This window comes from Octopus bimaculoides, chromosome 1, assembly GCF_001194135.2.
Source record: "Octopus bimaculoides isolate UCB-OBI-ISO-001 chromosome 1, ASM119413v2, whole genome shotgun sequence".
In the NCBI taxonomy this organism is placed as follows: Eukaryota; Metazoa; Mollusca; class Cephalopoda; order Octopoda; family Octopodidae; genus Octopus; species Octopus bimaculoides.
This window is the reverse complement of record NC_068981.1, coordinates 120,383,160-120,404,580: the sequence shown is the minus strand read 5'-3', so window position 1 is coordinate 120,404,580 and position 21,421 is coordinate 120,383,160. Positions and strand designations below refer to the sequence as shown.

At 35.2% G+C, this 21,421-nt stretch overlaps 1 protein-coding gene across 2 annotated transcripts in view; it reads left to right on the top strand.

The window, feature by feature from the left end:
- Window positions 1-20,911, top strand: part of LOC106870854 (DNA mismatch repair protein Mlh1) — a 209,173-nt gene extending 188,262 nt beyond the window's left edge. For both annotated transcript variants that reach the window (XM_052969928.1, XM_052969924.1), the window contains exons 16-19: window positions 727-891; window positions 6,397-6,489; window positions 9,373-9,465; window positions 19,653-20,911. In XM_052969928.1, the coding sequence (XP_052825888.1) occupies window positions 727-891; window positions 6,397-6,489; window positions 9,373-9,465; window positions 19,653-19,841 (540 nt within the window). In that variant the 3' untranslated portion in view covers window positions 19,842-20,911. The remainder of the gene's footprint in view (window positions 1-726; window positions 892-6,396; window positions 6,490-9,372; window positions 9,466-19,652) is intronic.
- Window positions 20,912-21,421: the final 510 nt, after the last annotated feature.

The following is a 21,421-nucleotide window of genomic DNA, read 5'->3' as shown; positions in this document are numbered from 1 at the left end:
TGTATATATATGTAAATATGCATGTATGTACATATATATATATATATATGTCTATATATATATATATATATATAGAGAGAGAGAGAGAGAGATACACACACTACTGCTAATCATATTTAATTTTCCTTGTTTGCATTATAATAAATAAATTTCTTCAACCAATTAATTTTATACAACCTTTCTACTGTTAACTCTCATGACTTAACTATGAAATAGATGCAAAACCTGTTTTTTGTTGTTTTTTTTTTTTGTTTTTTTGTTTGATGTTTTTTTTAAATCTGGTGAGCTAGAATAGGCAGAGTCAGATGCTTTGCTCAATGGTACCACACATAATGGCTGTAGTAGTAAGATTTGAACTTAGGAATCCACCACATGGTCAATAGTCCAGCACATTGGTTTCAGATTTTGGCACAAGGCCAGCAATTTCATGGGGGTGAGGGATAAGTCAATTATATCAACCGCAATGTTCAATTGGTACTTATTTTATCAAGCTCAAAAGGATATAATCCAACCTTGGCAGCATCTCAACTCAGAACGTAAAGTTAGAAGAAATTCCACTAAGCATTTTGTCCTGTACAATAACGATTCTCCCAGCTTGCCACTTTCCAGTACGTTAACTTTTTCATCTATAGGACCTCTTACATTGGACTAACTGATTTTGAAAAATATCAAATATTTGCTTATCAAACCAACTGTTTCAGGACTTCAATGTTTATTTTCATACAGGAACCAGCACCTCTTTATGATTTAGCTCTGCTTGCACTTGATCTTGACGAATGTGGGTGGACTGAAGCAGATGGCACCAAAGAAGACCTGGCCAACTACATTGTGAAATTCCTGTTCTCTAAAAGAGAAATGTTGCAGGATTATTTCTCTCTGGATATTGATGAGGTAAATAAGATCACTTGGATAATCTCTAAATGCTGCTATCTTTGTGTTGTGATAACCATTGTTTGACCTGTCTCAAATGGTCATATTCCCAGACAGTATGATGAGATAGAACTAAGAATGGATAATTTTAATTCTAGTATTGATCATTATTAGAGTTGAAGCTGGCTGAAATTGATAGTCACTGATTTGTACATCACTATTAATACCACACAGCATCCCAAACAAAGACACATGTCTTTCTCAATATTTTTTCTCTCTCTTTCTCTCTCTCGCACACACACACATACACACACACTCCCTCACTGTTTGTTAAAATCATCAGAAATATATATATCTAAACTATAGTTTCTTTCAATCAGCGTTTTGTCGACTCTACACATCAGTGGATTGTAATCCTTACATATCAATAAACATACATCAGACTCAACACATTTCTAATACAAGAATGTAGTGAACATGTTTGTTTTTATTTCACATACACACACTCATACCATATTTTCCTGCAAATCAGCATAGTATATAAATTAAACATGGAGTGTAAATATTCAAGCATCATCACTATCTTCCCATATCCTACTGCATTTCACAAGGAATGTTTGGTCCTCCAAAGTCAGCCAACCACTTTTGGCTGTAAATGTTGGTCTGAAAAATTCAACTTATCTTTTATATTTTACTTTTTACTTGTTTCGGTAATTAGACTACAACCATGCTGGGGCACCGCCCTGAAGAATTTTTAGTTTACAAGAATTATTCTTCTTGTAAGCTTGATGCTTATTCTATCAGTCTCTTTTTGCCAAAGCACTAAATTTGGGATACATAAACACACCAGTACCAGTTAAGTGGTGGTGGTGGTGGTGGTGGCGGCGGCAGCAGATAAACACGAGCACAAAGACGCACACAGAGACACGCATGACTAGCTTCTTTCAGTTTCTGTCTACCAAATTCACTCACAAGGCTTTGGTTGGCCTGAGGGTACAGTGGAAGACACTTGCCCAAGGTGCAATGCAGTAGGACTGAACCCACCATGTGGTTAGGAAGTAAACACAAACTATAAACAGACACAACATGGAAATGCAGATCAACTTGCCAAAGATAGTTGCAGTGTAATATATAATTGCTCAATGTTCTAATAGCTTAGATTGCCCAGAGAATACAACCTCTTTTAAATCATTACCTGAAGAACTTACCGATGGTGACCCAACATCTTAATGAATTATATAGTCAAAAACACCACATTTCTAACTGTTTGCTGTTGACCACTGCATTTACGGTCTTTAAGAATAAAATTCCATTATTTGCCATGTTTAATTAGCATCATAGCTAATGGTTGTCAGTTGTAATTCATATTAGACCTTTATTGCTCTTGTTTTATCCAGAAAGAGGAGGAAGAAATTTAAAATTGCTGAATTATTTCTATAAACCACATTAAAGAAGTAGGCACAAATTAATATAACTTTCTATTTTCCCACTGAAAATAAAATTGTTGTAAAATTCAATTTAAATTTAAAACGACTGGAAAGGAAATATAAAATTGACAATTTTTATTATATTTGGTTTCAATTTGAGTTAGAATTAAATTTTAAATTCACATTCATACATATACACAAGATTTCTGTGTTAGAAAATATCTTGTATCATTTTGAAATTTTAAACTGAAGAAAGGAAACAATATTTGTCAATGAAACCACCTTCCCTAACTCTTTTTGATACCAACCAGTCTTTGGTCATGTGATATAAAACTTATATTAAAGCATTCACATTTAAAATAAACCCTTCCACAGTAATTTCAAGTAGCTTTAAGTTATTTCTAAATATTTTATCTTAATAAGAACATTTATTCAAATAAACTACTTTAAATTCTTGATTATTTTCAAAATTAATTGAAACTTATTTATAAGCAGTGTATTTCAATAGAAATAGTGTAATGAAAGTGTTAATATGAGCCATGAGGAATATATAAAATGTTATGGTGTGTTCAAATTTTGTTGTTTCTCTTCCTGATGAAGTATTCAGTTATGTATTGTTTAACCCCACATCAGCATTTCAGCTTTGTCCATCTTGTTTTATTGTAAATCTAAGTCTACATTGCCCAATATGGCCTTCCTTTTTTTTAAATAGTAGAATATAATTGATTTGAGGAAGAATGGTTTTTTGGGTTTTTTTTCTTTTTTGCTATTTCTACATATTGTCTATTCACTTTGCATTAACCAGGAACAATTACAAAGTACCACATAGCATAATCTAAAGCAAAACTTGATAGAAAGACATTAGCAAGCAACATATCTATCTAATACTGAATCCCTTACGAAAGTAAATGATTAATTATGTAAGTGACTCCAATGTTACAACACAATGCTAAATTAAACACCCAAATAACTTACACTAGTCACAAACAAAAACCATTTCTTGATTGCTGAAAGAAACTGTCTTATGGTCAAGAATTCAAACCTGGCAGTAATTTTACCTAGTAAAGCACTAATGTTATTCCTCCTGCCTTCTTATCTAATGATTAAGGGAACTTATTGTGGCTGCACATGCCAACACCAACCACATCATACAAAATGTGAGATTGTGAAGATCTAGGTGATAAACCCGGGAACTCTACTGTACTAAAGAAATTGTAAAGAACTCATGATAAAAACCTTAATAAATCAAGAGATGAAACTAGAAATTCATGGTTAAAGAAGTTATGCACTTTTACCCATCTGAGTCTCACAAGTCACTTATATTGCTAAGTGCTTTATAGGTGCAAAACGAATAGTCACTCTATGACCAGCCATAACTTTTTAAAATTTATTACTGCTCTAATGCTTTAGAGCATGCTTCTTTTTCAGATATATGAACTACTGACAATATATATATATATATGTATATATATATTCATATATATAGGGTTGGCCAAAAGTCACCCAACAGTAAATCAAAATTCCATAAATATATTAATATTCAATTTTATTTGTTCATTTGGAAAAATGTGTCACTCAAGAAGGACTTCAGTTTGAACAATTTCCATGATGTTTCATATTTAGATGTTTTTATTAAATTCTTTCAGTTGTTAAACATAAATAAATCTTGGAATTAAATGGTTTGATTTACTGTCAGGTGACTTTTGGCCAAACCTGTATATGTATGTATGTATGTATGTATGCATATACAAGGTGATATCAAAAGGTTCCCGGACTAGTTATGTTTAATAAAAAATAACTTATTTACCTAATTTTAAACATCATCTCCTTTGAAATAGTCACCTTGTGCAGTAAAACACTGGTCCCAGCATTCCTGCCACTTTTGGAATCCAGCCCGGAAGTTGTTTTCTGTGAGTCAAGGACCTCCTGTGACAGAGGTGTTAAAACAGTGACCTTTGAGCTGCATTTTCATCTTAGGGAAGTCCACAGGTGCTAAATCTGATGAATAGAGTGGGTGCAGAAGTGATACCATGTTTTTGGTTAGAAACTCATGAATTTGGTGAAGAATCCAATCCTTCGCACTCCACAAATCCAGTCGTTTTCACTGACTGTCCTCCCTCAAATGCTTGGAAATGTAGAACTCTTGATTGATGAATTCTTGAATGCACAATACTACATTTCTAGGAGTGATGCATATGGTAGGCCTTTCAGATCGCTCATCATCTTCCAGGGACATTCTTCCACTTTTGAAGCACTTATGTCACTTGAGACATTGTGTACAAGCCATCGCCTCATCACTGTTGGCTTGCCAAGGCATGGTCCATGTCTCTGTAGCAGACTTCCCAAGTTTAATGCAAATTTCACATTGGCTCTTTGTTTATGTCCATGACAAAATCGCAGACTACAGCATAGATGTGATCACAAAAACACAAATTTCACTAGTAAACACTGTGATGTCACTCAATATACTGCCTCATGAAGGTCACTGCTAGCTCTCACTATGCATGCAACCAGCTACAGAACTAGTCCGGGAACTTTTTGATACCTCCTCTTAATCTTAATAATACTAAAACTCCAGAGATGTTTGTGTATACCTGAAATATCTCAGAAACAGTATATCTTATTTTAATTTTTTTTGCATATTTATTTTTATACTTACCTTCAGTAGTGCAGTACAAATTTTTGTGACATTTAGACCTCTATTAATGAAAACAAAAAAGCACAAATTTTGTGTTTACCCATGACATCAACACACATACACACATACAGAATGCACACACATATAATGAATGTCATGGCATTGTCAGTCAGCACAAACACACATCCGCTATCTGTGACATATACACACATATAGTCTTTGCATTCTCTACGAAAAAAAAACATCGACTTTTTGACGCACACAATAATCAGTTAGAAATATTTTTAACTGAATGTGATTTCAAAAATGTAAGTTGTTTGTACAGTAAGTCTTTATATTTTAGCTTTCTTTAAGCAGACAATATTTTAATGTTTTTTTTTTAATTATTTCAAGTCGTTAATTTCCGTAAAAATTTTTTATTTATTTACTTTTGTTTTAAAGTGAAAGAGAGAAGAAAGTGAAAGATGTATGTATGTGTATATGAAATAGATGTTTGTGTGTGTGAAAGAGAGAGTGAGAGGAAGAGAGAAAAAAAAGAGAAAGAGAGAGAGTGAAGGGGTGTATTGTCATGTATACATACATACATCAATACATATGTATACATCTTTTTTGTATGTACATGTGCATGTGTGAGAGAGAGAGTGAACATGTGTGTTCTCATGAATGTGTAAGTGGCACTCTCTCTCTCTCTCTCACTCTCTCTCTCTCTCACACACACACACACAAGTCCATTTCATATACACATACATACATCTTTCACTTTCTCCTCTCTTTCACTTTAAAGCAAAAGTAAATGAATAAAAAAAATTTACGGAAATTAACGAACAAAACCAGCTGATCTGGATGACAGTTCTGAGAGTCAAAGTGAAAGATCACCCTAAGAAAATACCACTACAAAAATTTTTTCAAGTGCATTCAACGTATCTCAGCTCCAAAGATATGGCTACTATTTCTAGCATGCCCTGCTACTACATAACTGCTATTTGTAATAAAGGACCCGAAATACCTGTTATGTGATGGCAGGGCATGCAAGAAAAAGCAGCCAAATCTTTCCTTTTCTGGGGAAAGGAGCTATTTACATGTGATTTTGATGTCACATTCGTTGAAAGCATGCAAAATAATCTGGAAAAGAAAAAAAAAACCCATGAAACAAAACTCCATCGATGGGAAACTCAGACTTTCCAGGTGACCCAGAGGGTCACAGGTAGTCTAGTCTATAATATGTGTGTGTATGTATGTAGATGGGAAAACACATATTGTAAATTATTAGCTATATTGTCATAAACAAATTAGTGTTGTCATTTTAAAACCATGAAAAATCTGTTTCTCACTTTTAGTAATGTCTGTAAATGTCTGCCTCTGTATTGTATATCAAATGTTCATTATATGAGACTCTTTGATGTTGTAAATTATATTTTATATTTTAACCATTTGCTTAAATCATTTTTCATTCCTTTCTAGAATAACAACTTGTGCACACTACCAATGCTTTTAGATAACTATATACCTCCAATGGAAAATTTGCCTCTTTTTATTCTGCGAATTGCTACAGAGGTAAAAACCCCTTAATTTTCTCTCTTTTTCTCTTTTCAATTTACTTTTACTGGTTTAAATGTTCGATTGCAACCATGCTGAGGCACCTCATTCTAGAATTTTAGTTAACTATATTAGTTTCAAACTTTGACACAAGGCCAGCAATTTCAGAGAAGGGGCTAAGTCAATTACATCAGCCCCAGTGCTCAACTTGTACTTATTTTATCGACCCTGAAAGGATGAAAGGAAAAGTTGACCTCGGTGGAATTTGAACTCAGATCATAAAGATGTACAAAATGCCATTAAGCATTTTGCCTGCTTTGCTAACGATTCTGCCAGCTCACCTCCTTAATTAATTTTTATTTACTCCAGTACTTTGTCTGGTGCTTATATTGATTTCATAAAGGATGAAATAGTGAAGTCCAGCTTGGCATAAAACGTTTATTACTCATTTGGAATAAATATTGCAAGGCATTTGGATTCTTGCTTGGCCATCCCCCACAAACAAACAAAAACATGCACTCACATGCACGCGCACACACACACAATAACGTAACCATTTTCAACCCTGACTTAAGGAAACCTGCTAGCTGCTTGATTGCTTACCATTCATGTTAACATAGATGCCAAATAGACTGCATGCTTTCCACAATGTGGGACAGACAACTGTGTATACTAAATCCTTCTCCAATGTACCTCTTGATATTGATGTATGGTTAGTGACATCAGAGTAAGAACTAGAGAGATTCGGAGATACAAGACAATCTAGAAAAGGAAGGTACAGAAACAAATAGATCTCTCAGACCAGATATGTTCAAAGCAGGACTAGTTGACATGTGTGGTGTGATGGAAGAGCAGATAAGAGACTTATAAGATAGAGAATAGGGGTTTTACAAGACAACCTACTGTAATCCACCAGCTACATCTAGGAATATAGTTTCAACCAGGCAGATGGTAACAGTAGCAGAATGGTGTAGTAGACAGAGTCATAAAAGCTAAGAGACAAACAGAAAGATTGAAAGAAAGGAGAGGAGCAAGGAACAATACCAGGTAGCCAGAAGAACTGTTAGACATCAATAGCACTGAGAGAAGATGAACATGGGAGATTCATTAGTGATCTAGAATGAAGGGATTGGATATGGAAATATTTTGGATCACAAATCAGTATTGTATGATGTATCATAACATCATTGAGGAGAAGAATATACACCAAAAAGAAAGCAACAAAGAATTGTTGCTGCAAGAGATTCCTTAGTGCTAAGAATGCATGATAAAGAAAGAGGTTATACTGCACTTAGACACAACTGATGTACCAACTATTGAAGCTGACAGCTTATACAGTTGAAAAGGAAGTTACTGATATGAAGACAGAAAACAAGTGAACTGTCTGGGCTAGCTGCTCAAATGTTGAAATATTCAGTGAAGTAATATACATGTTAGTTATTTGCTATGTTAATCATGTAGTACAGGGAGGTGTCATACCTGATGACAGGTGTCACAGTATCGTCAACAGCTGCTACAAACACAAAGGAAATCCCTAGAAACAAACACCTACTGAAGTGTAAAATTGATGAACCAAGTTATAAAAGTAACAGAATTATAGCACAACTGATTAGGAAGTAAGTCACCTGATATAAAGTTCAGGTTTGTTTCAGGACAAAGCACTACTAATGCCCTTATTCTAGTGTGATGTCTATACTTAACATTTATTGACCTGAAGAAGGTCTTTGACATGGCACCATACACTATAGAAAACTAAGTTTAGATGAATGGTCTGTGAGAGCCATGCAAACCACATAGAGTTATTATTAGCAAGATAAGAGTTAGCTAGTATTTCAGCCAGGAATTTAGCATGTGGCTGAATGTTCATCAGAGCACAATGTTCATGCCCCTACTGTTTATTACAGTTCTCTATATCATAACAGAGAAGTTTAAGATTTGATGTTCATAGTAACTTCTGTATATTGATTCTTAGAGTAGAATTTGTCAAAGATTTAGAGAAGAAATTCTAAACCTGGAAGCAAAACTTAAAATCAGAAGATCACAGAGCAGTTAGCTGGAAAGAAGACAAACCTTTACTGCTGTTGGGGAAATGGCCATGCTCAATATGCAGAAAAGAAATAAGTAGGAATTTTATACAGTATACCCAATATAAAATACAGGTGAAGAAAAGGTGCAGACTGGCAGAAAAGGAAAACTTCATATATAACAGATGCACAGGTGCAGTTAGAAGTAAGGGCACCCATGATCAAAAGCATTCTAGTATGACCATCCCATCTTTTTACAGGTATTTTGCGCCATGAACTATTATCCAGTGTGTCCTTTTCAAAGGTAATTGGGGTAATTTGAAGGAGATTTTACTGATTTATCTAGCATGGTACCCAGCCGTACAGAAGCTCAGCCATTGACTCATACATCAGTTTATTTTATTTATTTGTCCATATATAATCAAGAAAACCCACCCACCACAACAGAATTGAGATTCTGAAACCAAGGTGTCATGTAAAAAGCATTGATATGAGTGCTGGTGTTACGTAAAAAGCACTCAGTTCACTTTGTAAAGTGGTTGGCATTAGGAAGGGCATCCAGCTGGAGAAACCTAGCCAAAACAAACTATGGAACCTGGTGTGGCCCCTGGTCTTGCCAGTTCCTGTCAAGCCATCCAGCCCATGCCAGCAAGGAAAATGGGCATTAAATTTTGATTATGATGATGATGATAAAAGTTTTGTTGTGTAAAATATGTATTTTCTTTTATTTTTATATTTATTGACTTTTTCCTCAATATTGATTGAAACATTTCTTCTGATTGTGTAACCAAGTGTGAGATATTGTGATGAAGATTAAATCTAAACAGAAACCTATCCTGCCTTATAATCATGGCTGTTATGTTTCATTTTATTACAGGTGAACTGGGATGTTGAGAAAGAATGTTTCATGACATTCTGTAAAGAAATCAGTGAGTTTTATGTCTTAAAGAAAAGTGTGCTTGTAGAACAGGTGAGGCATGATATTTTCATTAACGATGTTCACTCATTAATGGATGCTCTTGTTTTGTTGGTGTTATTATTGCCACCATTCATTCATTCATTCATTCATTCATTCATCTTCTTCTTCTTATTATTATTATTATTATTAATAATAATAATAATAATAGTAATAATAATAATAATAATAATCAGCCCTGCTTGATATCAGACATTCTATCAGTGACCATCCAGTTTTGTTTTGTTGTTTTTTTACAGCTATATTGTCTCTAGATCTATATCACCCACTTTCATATTTTTTAAAACAAAGGAAGAATGTGATACAAGGAAAATTTAGCTGGTATTTTTAGCAGGATGACCAACCATGTAGAGGCTTTCTTATTTACTCATAATTATTATCATAGTAATTGCTGTTTTTGATGTTTCAGTTGTCATTAATGGTGGCTTTGGTAGTGGTGATGCTGCTGTTGTTGTTAAGAAATTGTTGTTACTATTGATTTTGCTACTGTTATTGTTGTTTTTATTACCATTGTTGATGACATTATGGCAATCATTTTTGTTATTGCCTTGACATGAGATAAATGGTAAATTCCGTATTTTTAGCTTCCCACAAAAAAATGTAGGATCAGCTTTAACACTGTGCCAACTTTTATTTGAGTATATCTAATAATTTCTATCACCCAAGAATGAAGGCAGATATTTTTGTCTTTTATGATTTAGTCTTAAGAGGAAGGACAGAGTCAATACTCTTTTTTGGTGAGAGGGTTGTGTGTTAAGAAGCTTTGCTTCCCAACTACATGGTTCCGAGTTCAGTCTTACGGCATGACATCTTGGGCAAGTATCTTCTACTATAACCTCGGGTTGACCCAAAGCCTTGTGAGTGGATTTAGTAGGCAGAAACTGAAAGAAACCCATCGTATATGTGTGTGTTTGTTCCCCCTCACCACTTGACAACCTGTGTTGGTGTGTTTTCATCCCTATAACTTAGCAGTTCAGCAATAGAGATTGATAGAATAAGTTCCAGGATTTAAAAAAAAAGTACTGGGGTCAATTTATTCAACTAAAATTCTTCAAGGCAGAGCCCCAGCATTGCTGCAGTCAAATGACTGAAACAAGAAAAAGATAAAAGATAAAGACAGGCGCAGGCATGGCTATGTGGTAAGAAGCTTGCTTTCCAACCATATGATTCCGGGTTCAATCCTACTGAATGGCACCTTGGGCAAATGTCTTTTTCTGTAGCCTTGGGCCAACTAATGCCTTGTGAATGGATTTGGTAGACAGAAACTGAAAGAAGCTCGTCGTATATATGTATCTGTGTGTGTGTCTATGTTTGTTCCCCATCACCATTTGACAACCAGTATTGGTGTGTTTCCATCTCCATAACTTAATGGTTCAGCAAAAGAGATCGATAGAATGAGTACTTGGCTTTAAAAAGTATTGAGGTTGATACATTCGACTAAAAGTTCTTCAAGGCAGTACCCCAGTGTGGCCACAGTCTAATGACTGAAACAAGTAAAACATAAAAGACATAAATATGAGACTACTAGAACAAAGCATGGAAGGTTTTGGTATCCAAATCCTTGTGACATAGTAAACACCACTGAATGTATTTAAGATGATGGTATTAAACCAAGCAATGAATTAGGTTTATTTCTCAAGCTACCATATGGTGTTGACAACAACATGTCCCTTAACCCCTTGGGAGTCGATGGGATGTTGCAGCCATGCAGCATATCTAGGGCAAAAAAGCCTGGCGGAGCCCATCCCTCTTTAGGCTAAACTCATTTTTGCCAGCTGAGTGGACTGGAGTGGTGTGAAATGAAGTATTTTGCTCAAGAACGCAATGGATTGCCCAGTCCAGGGATCAAAATCAAAGTCTTACTGTCACAAATCCAACACCCTAATCACTAAGCAATGCACCTCCACTTGTGATATGTATTGCTGCAGCTGAGTGAACTGGAGCAACATGAAGTCAAGTGTTTTACTCAAAAACAACACGTTGCCTGCTCTAGGAATTCAAACCACATTCTTATGGTTGTGAGCCCAACACCCTAAGCATTAAGCCATGCACCTCCACCTATATGGTGCAGAAATTCCTAATATGCTCTAGAGATATAGTATAATGTTGGTGAGAGATGTTTCTAATGTATCACTTTCCATACTCATGGATGTAAGCTTTTACCAAGTATACTAGCTCAAATTGTTGATTGAATTTCTTCAGCAGACTTAACATCTCAATCAAATAGTTGACAGAATAAGATAGATAATTACACTATTTAAAATAAGAATTGGAAACCAATAAGTTAATAGACAGGGTAAACATAACATAAAAGTAGCATACAAGTACAATGGAGTTGGTGAAAAAAAATGTTTAGAGCATAGAAAAGAAACCAAGAGCAGTTTCACCTTTGGTTCTGAGATATTCAACTGGAAAGTTCTGTTAGGAGAGAACAAAGTAAAAGGGAAATTGCCAAATGATATTGATACATGCTAGTGTTTAGCAACTATTCCAATAAGCCATTAAATCATCTTCTCATTATCGTTACTCTTATATATTGATTCTACATCTGGTCTTTGAACTGTAACCTTTGATATGTTTCTAGAAAACATCAAGGAGCATTTAATCTTATTCTCTTATTTTTTTTTTTTGCTTCTTTCATTGTTTCATAACTGACAAAAGACTTATCATTATATTGAAAACTTGTTTTGGTTCTGTAGCTTATTTCTTTTTTAATGATAGTTGTTGCCTCTGTTGTTGCAAACTCCAGTCAACCTAGGTTGAACAGACCTAAAGCATGTAGGTAGTCAATCAGATGACTAGGTACAATCCACAGATCCCATGTTTCAAAGACACCATGCCTCCAGTAGTAGAGGACAATACCCTGTAAATACATAAAGAGTGGTTTACAGTCCAGTGTAGCAGTCCAACCATGTTGTTTTGTGTCATCATCATCATAATTTAACATCCGTTTTCCATGCTGGCATGGATTGGCCGGTTTGACTGAAAACTGGTAAGCTGCATCAAGTTCCAATCTGATTTGGCAAGATTTCTACAGCTGGATGCCATTCCTAATGCCAACCACTCCCAGAGTGTAGTGGATGCTTTTTACATGCTACCGGCATGGGTGCCAGTTATGAAACACTGGCATCGGCCACAACTGCAATTTCACTTGGCTTAATAGGTCTTCTCAAGCACAGTATATTGCCAAAGTTCTCAGTCACTTGTCACTGCATCTTTGAGGCCCTAAAGTTTGAAGTGTGCTTTTTACATCCCAGTTATGCAACACTGGCATCAGCCACGACTATGATTTCACTTGGCTTGACAGGTCTTCTCCAGTACAGCATGTGTATTGGTTATTATTGTTTGTGTATGAACTGAGAAGGATGGTGTTTTAGTTGCATAAATCCAGTCTTTGTTTGGTTGAAAGCTTTTCTAGGGAATATGCAGGATGGTATACATGTCAGTGTATGCATCATCAAGCCTTACCTCAAAGTGTTTGGTGACTGTACAGTAGCCCTGCTGCTGCTGTGGAATCAGTGCTAATGTATGGGACTACTGCTTGAACATTTATAAAATATCTAAAGGCAAGGCTTAAAGGTGCTTACACCTGCATGTTAAGGGTCATTCCAAATATCTCATGGAATAGACATCCACCCTAACAAAACTGTATGGCAACCCTCTTGCAATTACTGATTGCTACAGAGCTGAGAAAGAACTTAACCTGTGATATACTCTGTTAGTCATTCCAGCATGAATATACTTGGGTCAGTTGTCTAACAAAACTCAGCTTTGCTGATCATCTGAACATATGTTTGAGTCAGACAAATTTGAGCAAGCTTGACCAGTTGATTAATTCCAGATCATTTCTGTTTGGACAAAAAGTTGGCCAAATGCAAATAAGTAGGTGTGACCACAGATTTGTTTTTCCAGATATACAATGACTCTACCTAATTGAGAACCTCAATACACATTATGACATGCAATAGTAAATCAAATGATATGCAGTGTGACAGTATGGACACTTTGCACTCTCTTGGTAGACCTGTACATCCTGGTGTGACTACTGCTAAGTCAAGCACTTATTATTGGAGGCTTGCATCACAGTACAGTGCTTTGGAGCTATGGTGGCTGTCAGTGTTGAAACTGTGTGTATGTGTGTGTGTTCATGCATTGTTTGTGTCATTTTTTTTTATGTTTGTCTTGGTTGTATGGCAGAGAGTGTTCGTAAGATGTTGCAGTTGTGTTCTGGGTGTTTAGAGGTGATGTTTTTCGTGTATTATAACAGGCAGGGTGTTTTAGTGTTGGAGTTTACTACTAATATTTTTTATCTTAAATAGTTTACTACTAATATTTTTTATCCTTAAACAAAAATGCCATGTGAGAAGCAATGTCATGAGTGCTGGTTCCACATAAAAAGCACTGGTACTGGTGCCACATAAAAAGTGCTGGTGATGGTGCCATGTAAAAAGCACCCAATACACTCTGTGGAGTGGTTGGCATTAGAAAGGGCATCCAATCATAGAAACCAAACCAAGATAGACTATGAAACTTTATGTGGCCACTGGCCTTGCCAGTTCCTGTCAAGCTGTCCAACCCATGCCAGCATGGAAAACATATGTTAAGTGTTGATGATGATGATGACGATGATGCTCTCTGATAAGGGTAATGTGGATTTGGTATACATTATTTGAAATTTGCTTTGGACCAAGTTTCTAGATAATTGATGGGGGTTTTGTGCAGCTGTGTCTCAAAAGTAGCAGAAGGATGGAATGAACTCTACAATCACGAAGGGCAACACTCATGACATCTTTGCTGGAACTCTGAGATTGGTGAAAGAAAGGACAGTCAGAATGCCAACACATGGGTTATCTTTAGACCTGATCTAAATGTCTGCAAGCATGTGAACTCTCATAAGACACCAAAAGACCCAGTCAGCTGATACCCTATGTGAAAGATTTTGGGGCTAAATTTTATGTGTTGACTATTACTTGGATTCCACTCGTGAGATGCTACAATTCAAGTATACCCCATAGTATCATAGATGATTTCTTAAATGAATAGTGGAAGAAAACAAGGAATTACATTAATTATAGCCATAGTTATCCAGTATATGTATTAAAACAGTCAGATTGGAGCCTGGTGTAGCCATCTGGTTTCACCAGTCCTCAGTCAAATCGTCCAACTCATGCCAGCATGGAAAGCAGACATTAAACGACGATGATGATGATGATGCTAATAAGTAAATATGACCCTGTAACTGTTACGACTATTTATACTTGCTATTTTACTCATATCCGTCACACTTGACCAGCTGCCTTCATCCAAGTTGTATTCATTACAGTATTGTATATAGCTGATGAATTTTAGTTTCTGATTAGGCTGTTCAGATCAGTTTAAGTCTGTAAATATTAAAACAAAAATAAAAATACTGTGAATGAAAATTAATTAGCAAGATTTACTTATGTATACAAAATGAAGATAGAAATTTAATATGGTTTTAAATTACAATTATGTGGTAAATCTTAAAACATTTCAAGTATGAAACTGCATTGAATTGATACAAAATTACATTGTTCATCATTTCAACACTGACAAAAAATTGTTATTAATCAGACAAAAAATTTTAATTTTTATTAATAATATCATTATATGTTGCTTCTTTATCATCACTGTCAGTTATTATAGGTTGTACATCATCTGCTATTTCTTCATTATCATTGTCCTATTCATCCTCAATGCATTCAAAATTCCACATTTCTTGAGTGATTTGTCAGCTTTTAAATTTCTTCCATGAATTAACAATCCATTCACAGATAAGAGGTAGTGATGGAGCTGGCTTATTGCCTCCTTTCATGAATGATATTACTCTATCACTCATCTTGTTACTCCCTTTCATCCTTGTCATCTTATTAAATGGCTTATTAATACCAATATATATAATGGTTGCAAAACACTTGTAAGCTTGCCAGGAATTACTGCTATATCAGTGTTATGTGATTAGAAATTATCAACAATACTCTTCAGTTGATAACCTAAATCAATTGCAAATTCTTTTCCTTGCATTGTCCACAAGTTATAAATTCCAAACTTCCTTTATCCATTTTCTATGTCTATTTTTATCCATCCAGCATTTTGGTTACATATGTACAATAATTCTTTTTGGGAAATTTTTCCTTTGACATAGTTTTTCTCTTTAAAACAAGCATTAGTTTTAATTTAGCTCCATCTGATATTCAAAAAAGAACTAATTTAATTTCCACCAGTATTTTTTCTCTCTTAGTATTTTACTGATCATTTTTTGTGGCTTAACAAGAATAAAAAGTGCTTCAACCATGTTTTCAATACAACTTTCCTACTGTGATTTCTGATTTGAAACTGATGAAATGCTAATATCTTATTTAAATCAGCAAGCAGTCCTTTACCATTATCATCATCGTTTTAACCTCCTCTTTTCCATGCTTGGGCAGATTTTTACAGCCAGATAACCTTCCTGTCACCGACACCTGTTTTCAAACAAGATCTTCTCACAGAATATTGAATATTGGAAATGAATGACACTGCCTGTTAACTGTGGCAATCATTTTACAACTATCACACAATGTTAAGACAAGAAATCACAAACAAACACACACATATTTACATATATATATATATACACAAGGGGTTTCTTTCACTTTCTGTCTACCAACCAAATCCACTAACAAAGCTTTTTGACAGCCCAGGGCTACAGTAGAAGACACTTGCCCAAAGTGCTATGCAGTAAGGACAAAATTCAGAACCCTGTGGTGGGGGAGCAAACTTCTTACCACACAGCCATGCCTGCACCTATGTGTTCTTGGTTCAAATTCCTCCAAGATCAATTTTGCCTTTTGTTATTCCAGGCTCAATAAAATTAAGTGCCAGTCAATGACTGGGGTTAACTTAATTGATTATAACCTGCCCTAAAATGTATGGTCTTGTACCTTAAAGTTACTTTCTTGAGTCATGTAACTCACAAGGACCAGTTTCATGGCATATATATTCCACACCTGGATGGGACACCAGGCCATCTAAGGATTACTTATTTTTGCCAGCTGAGTGGACTGGAGCAATGTGAAATGAAGTGTTTTGCTCAAGAACGTAATGCATCACCCAGTCCAGAAATCGAAACCACAATTTTACTATCATGAGTCCAACGTGCCTCCACTAGTCTTGTACCAATGTTTGATATTAAAATTTAGTTTCTATCCTCTGTTATGTACCAGTAATTTTTTAGTTTGATTTCAATTCACAACATCCTTCTAGAAATTTGTGGCCTTGTGTCAAAATGAGATTTCAGGATGCAGTATCAGAAAGAACTAGATTAAATAGCTTAAGGTATAGTCTTTGAGTTCAAATTTCCTCAGAGTCAACTCATTCATCTCATAAGAGTGGACAAAACTAAGAGTCAGTAATGTGCAGTGGCCAGCTGTATTGTTCTTCTGACAAACACTAATCTTTTGTCAATATATAAGAAATTAATAGTGCAATGATGTTAGTAATAGAAGCATTTATTATTTAGCTTGTTGTTGTTGTTGCTGTTGTTGTTGTGGTTGTTTGGCGACAGCAGTGGCCATGAAGGAGGAGGACAGAGTAGTATATTCAGCAATGATCCCTGAGCATAATTAGCTATTGATATCACATGTTTATTGACATCCAATACATGTATTATCTGATACTCAGTTTGAAATACAGATGTTATGATTTCTTGCATCTGATGTCATTCATCTGTTTATTTTTACTCTTTTTTTCTTTTGTGTTGATATTTTGTTTTATTGGCTCTGTGTGTGTGTATGTATATCATCATCTTCATCATCATTATCATTATATGTCTGTTTTCCATGCTGGCGTGAGTTGGATGGTTTGACCAGAGCTGGCAAGCCAGAGAGCCACACCAGGTTCCAATCAGATTTTGCCTGGTTTCTATGGCTGGATACCCTTCCTAACACCAACCACTTTACAGTGTGTGTGCGTGCGTGGGGTGCTTTTAACATGGCACCAACATTAGTGCTTTTATGTGGCACAGGCACAAGTGGTTTTTATGTGGTACTGGTACAGAGCTCATGTTGACCAATCTTCTTCACCAAGGGGAACAGCATTAACACTTCTGCTGTGGAGGATGGGTCCTCTTGAGTACAGCAAGGCACCAGGCATACCTGTCCTTTGTCATCTCCTCCAAAAGGTTCAGTGTCCTGAGGTTGTTCTTCAGTACTTCATCCCATGTCTTCCTGGTCTCCCCCTTCCACATGTCCCATCTTCTTTGAGTGATCGGCACTTCTTTATGAAGTTGTTGACATCCATCCACATCACTTGACCAAACCAGCACACTAACTTTTCTCTGAACACACACATACACACATGCATACATGCCTCCATTCCTTCCAACTGTACAAGTATTTCAGTGCATCAGTATTTCCTCAAAGGGGAAAGAATACTGATGTATTGAAACATTTGTACAGTTTGAAGTAGCATTCTGCATGGTAATGAGAACTAAACATGAGCACTGATATACAAAGGTTCAAATGAAATGAAATGAGCATGATCCACTGGATATGTCATGCTATCATGTATGAATGACAAGGCACAGAGGAGTTAAGACAAAAAACGAACATGAGTAGAATCACTTGTAATGTGGAAGAATGATGGCTAAAGTGGTATGAACATGTCATGCATGTGGATGATGAGAAGTAGATGAAATGCCAAGAGGTTCACGTGGAAGGAACCAATGGAAGAAAAACAGCAAAAAAAATAGGGGCAGGAATGATTAAAGTTGATGTCAAGAAGCTGAAATGCACAAAGGAGATGACCAAGGAACTCCTCAAGTGTTGGGATGATGTGTTGGAGAGCATGCATTCAACCCATGCAAGCATGAAAGAGCAGTTGTAAAAATGATGATGATGATGTTGAGGATGCATATATATATATATATATATATATACATACGTGTGTGTGGATGTATGTATGTAAATGTATGTGTGTGTATTGGGCAGTTTAGCTTAATGAGAGAGTACTCAGCTGGTATCCGAGGGATATGGATTCAAGTCCCATAGTTGTATGTTGACAATTTTTTTCTGTCTTATAAGGGTAATAATACCTAATCTTTCTGCTGTTTTCACAGCTATACTGCATTCGAAATATTACCTTCTTATCAGTATAATACAATACATATTCAGTGCTTCAAAAAACAAAATAAAAAGTTTGTCTACATATGTTGTTGTTGTTGCATATATATACATGAGACAGGTGTACGTATATATATATATACATGTGTGTGTGTGTGTGTGTGTGTATATATATATATATATATATGTTTGTGTATGTATGTATGTGTGTGTGTATATATATATATATATATGAGATAGCTGTGTGAAGAAGGGTCACTTCCTAACAGTGGAAGAAACCTTTAGAAAAGATAGACCCAAGAAGACATGGGATGAGGTGGTGAAGTACAACCTTCAAATGTTGGACCTCACAGAGGCAATGACAAGCAACCGAGACTTTTGGAGAGATGCTGTGATTGAGAAGACTCGACAAGTCAAGTGAGATCGTAGCCATGGCCAATGCCATAATGTAATTATTCTGCAAATAGAATTCTATAGAAATTTTAAATGCTATATTTGCCTCATTCAAAATATAACGTCTATATACATACATTTAATTACTGTGAACATACAGATGTACTTCACAAGACCACACAGCTTAGATTATGTGGAACCATTAATCCCAACACATTTTTAAAATCTCTCTCCATTTTTTCTTCTCATCCCTTTCTGTCAAAGAGCATAGGCTTGAGACATCAAAGACTTCTCCATTTTTCCCGTAGCATCAAATTGGTACTCTTGCTGGTTGTTCCCTCACCTGTCTCTTTTATGTTTAGTTAAAAAAAAAAAAACAAATGGTTACACTAAAAAATAATTAACTATAAAATAATATTGTTGATTTAGAAACTATATTGTCCCTGTGTTCTTGCTTTTTTTTTAAACTAAGATGTGATTTGAAGGATATTTGACTGCTATTTTTAACAGGGTCAATTGACTATGTAAAAACTACTCTCATTTGGTTATGGTAAAAATAAAATGTTATTTTGTTTCATATCCTTTTTTTATTCACCCATAATTATGATTATAATTAGATGACTTCATTGACAATGACTTTTTTACTTTGTTTTAATTCTAATTCAGGAAGAAGATGAAACAAGTGAAACAATGAAGAATCCCACATCTGCTGCTGACTGGAGATGGACTGTTGAACATATTCTGTTCCCTGCTTTCAGAGATTATTTACTACCACCAAAGCACTTTGCCGAAAACGCCAGTGTTTTAGAGATTGCCAACTTAAATGATCTCTACAAAGTCTTTGAAAGATGCTAGGATATTTTTTTCCTATCTTTATATCTTGCCATCCACCCTAATACCATAGTTCCCTTTGTTTTCGTTTCTTTCATCGACATACATCAGGATGAAATAGAACAAAATAAAGAATCTGATTTTTTTTATGATCATTTGGCATGACATGGATGTTGCTGCTGCTGCTGTTGTTATTGTTGCCTTGTTGTTGTTGTTGTTGTTGTTCATCCTAGTCAAACAGAGCTATGATGTAAAACATTCCAGGTGTAGCCACCCAATCTTTCCTTTTTCAGACCTCTGAATAATCTAATTCTAAATCTAGAATTAAATCAGTGTGTCCCTCTGGTAGTTTGTTTGTTTTTTTTTTTCTTGTTGTTTTTATCTTTTAGACTGTAGGATATGATTTGAGAAAAATTTGACTGCTGTTTCTAACAAATTCATTGAGCGAACTCATTGAAACTCTCTCTCATTGACTCAGAGTAATAGTTGTGACTTTAAGGCAGCGAGCTGGCAGAAACGTTAGCACGCCGGGTGAAATGCTTAGCGGTATTTTGTCTGCTGTTACGTTCTGAGTTCAAATTCCACCGAGGTCGACTTTGCCTTTCATCCTTTCGGGGTCGATAAATTAAGTACCAGTTGCGTACTGGGGGTCAATCTAATCGACTGGCCCCTCCCCAAAAATTTCGGGCCTTGTGCCTAAAGTAGAAAAGAATAGTTGTGACTTTGTAGTTTTGTAATGATTATTGTTGTTATTGTTTACCACCATCCCATTCATACCTGTCTTCATCAAGCAAACCTATGCTGAAAGTCATGAACATCCTGTCTTAGTCATAATGTATATCTAGGAATGTATTGTACTATGTATACTTTTTTAATGTTATTTTTTTAAAGTAGGCTGTGATTTATTTTACTCCTGATTCAATCTCATGAACACTACAGATGTATGACAATTAAAAGTATGATAGATCTGCCTGGTCTACTTGTTTAATTACTGTGTTCCACAGTCCACAGTTGGATCCATGAATCTGTTTCAACATTTTAACCATTTAAAAAATATTTTGCCAATAAAATTTCACTAAAACTTTTTAAAAGAGTCTGATGTTGGCTTTTTTTTTCATTCTTTCTCCTCCTCTTAATATTTATAGCTATATATGTGTGTAAGTCTGTATGTGTGTGTGTGTGTGTGTACACATGTGTGCATGTATGAATGTATATTTATGTGTGTTTGTTTTTAGATATATGTGTGTGTGTATGCATATGTTTATATATATATATATATATATATATATATTAAATTCAAATTACGACAAATGTAAACAAACAAACGAAGTTTGCTTTTAGAAGCGTTGAAATGTCTTAGAAAGTTAAAGAAGTGATTTTAAATTCTCAATCGCAGGATAATGCTAATAATATAGCCTGAACAGGATAAACTACCCCTATTTTAGGGGTAGTTTATCCTGTTCAGGCTATATTATTATATATATATATATGTATGTATAATGTAGTATTCACTGGGCAACAAAAAAACATTTATTGTATGCTGATTCTGAACCTGCACTCAGAATTGCTGTGGCACATTAGGATTTTGAGTTATGTGCATAATT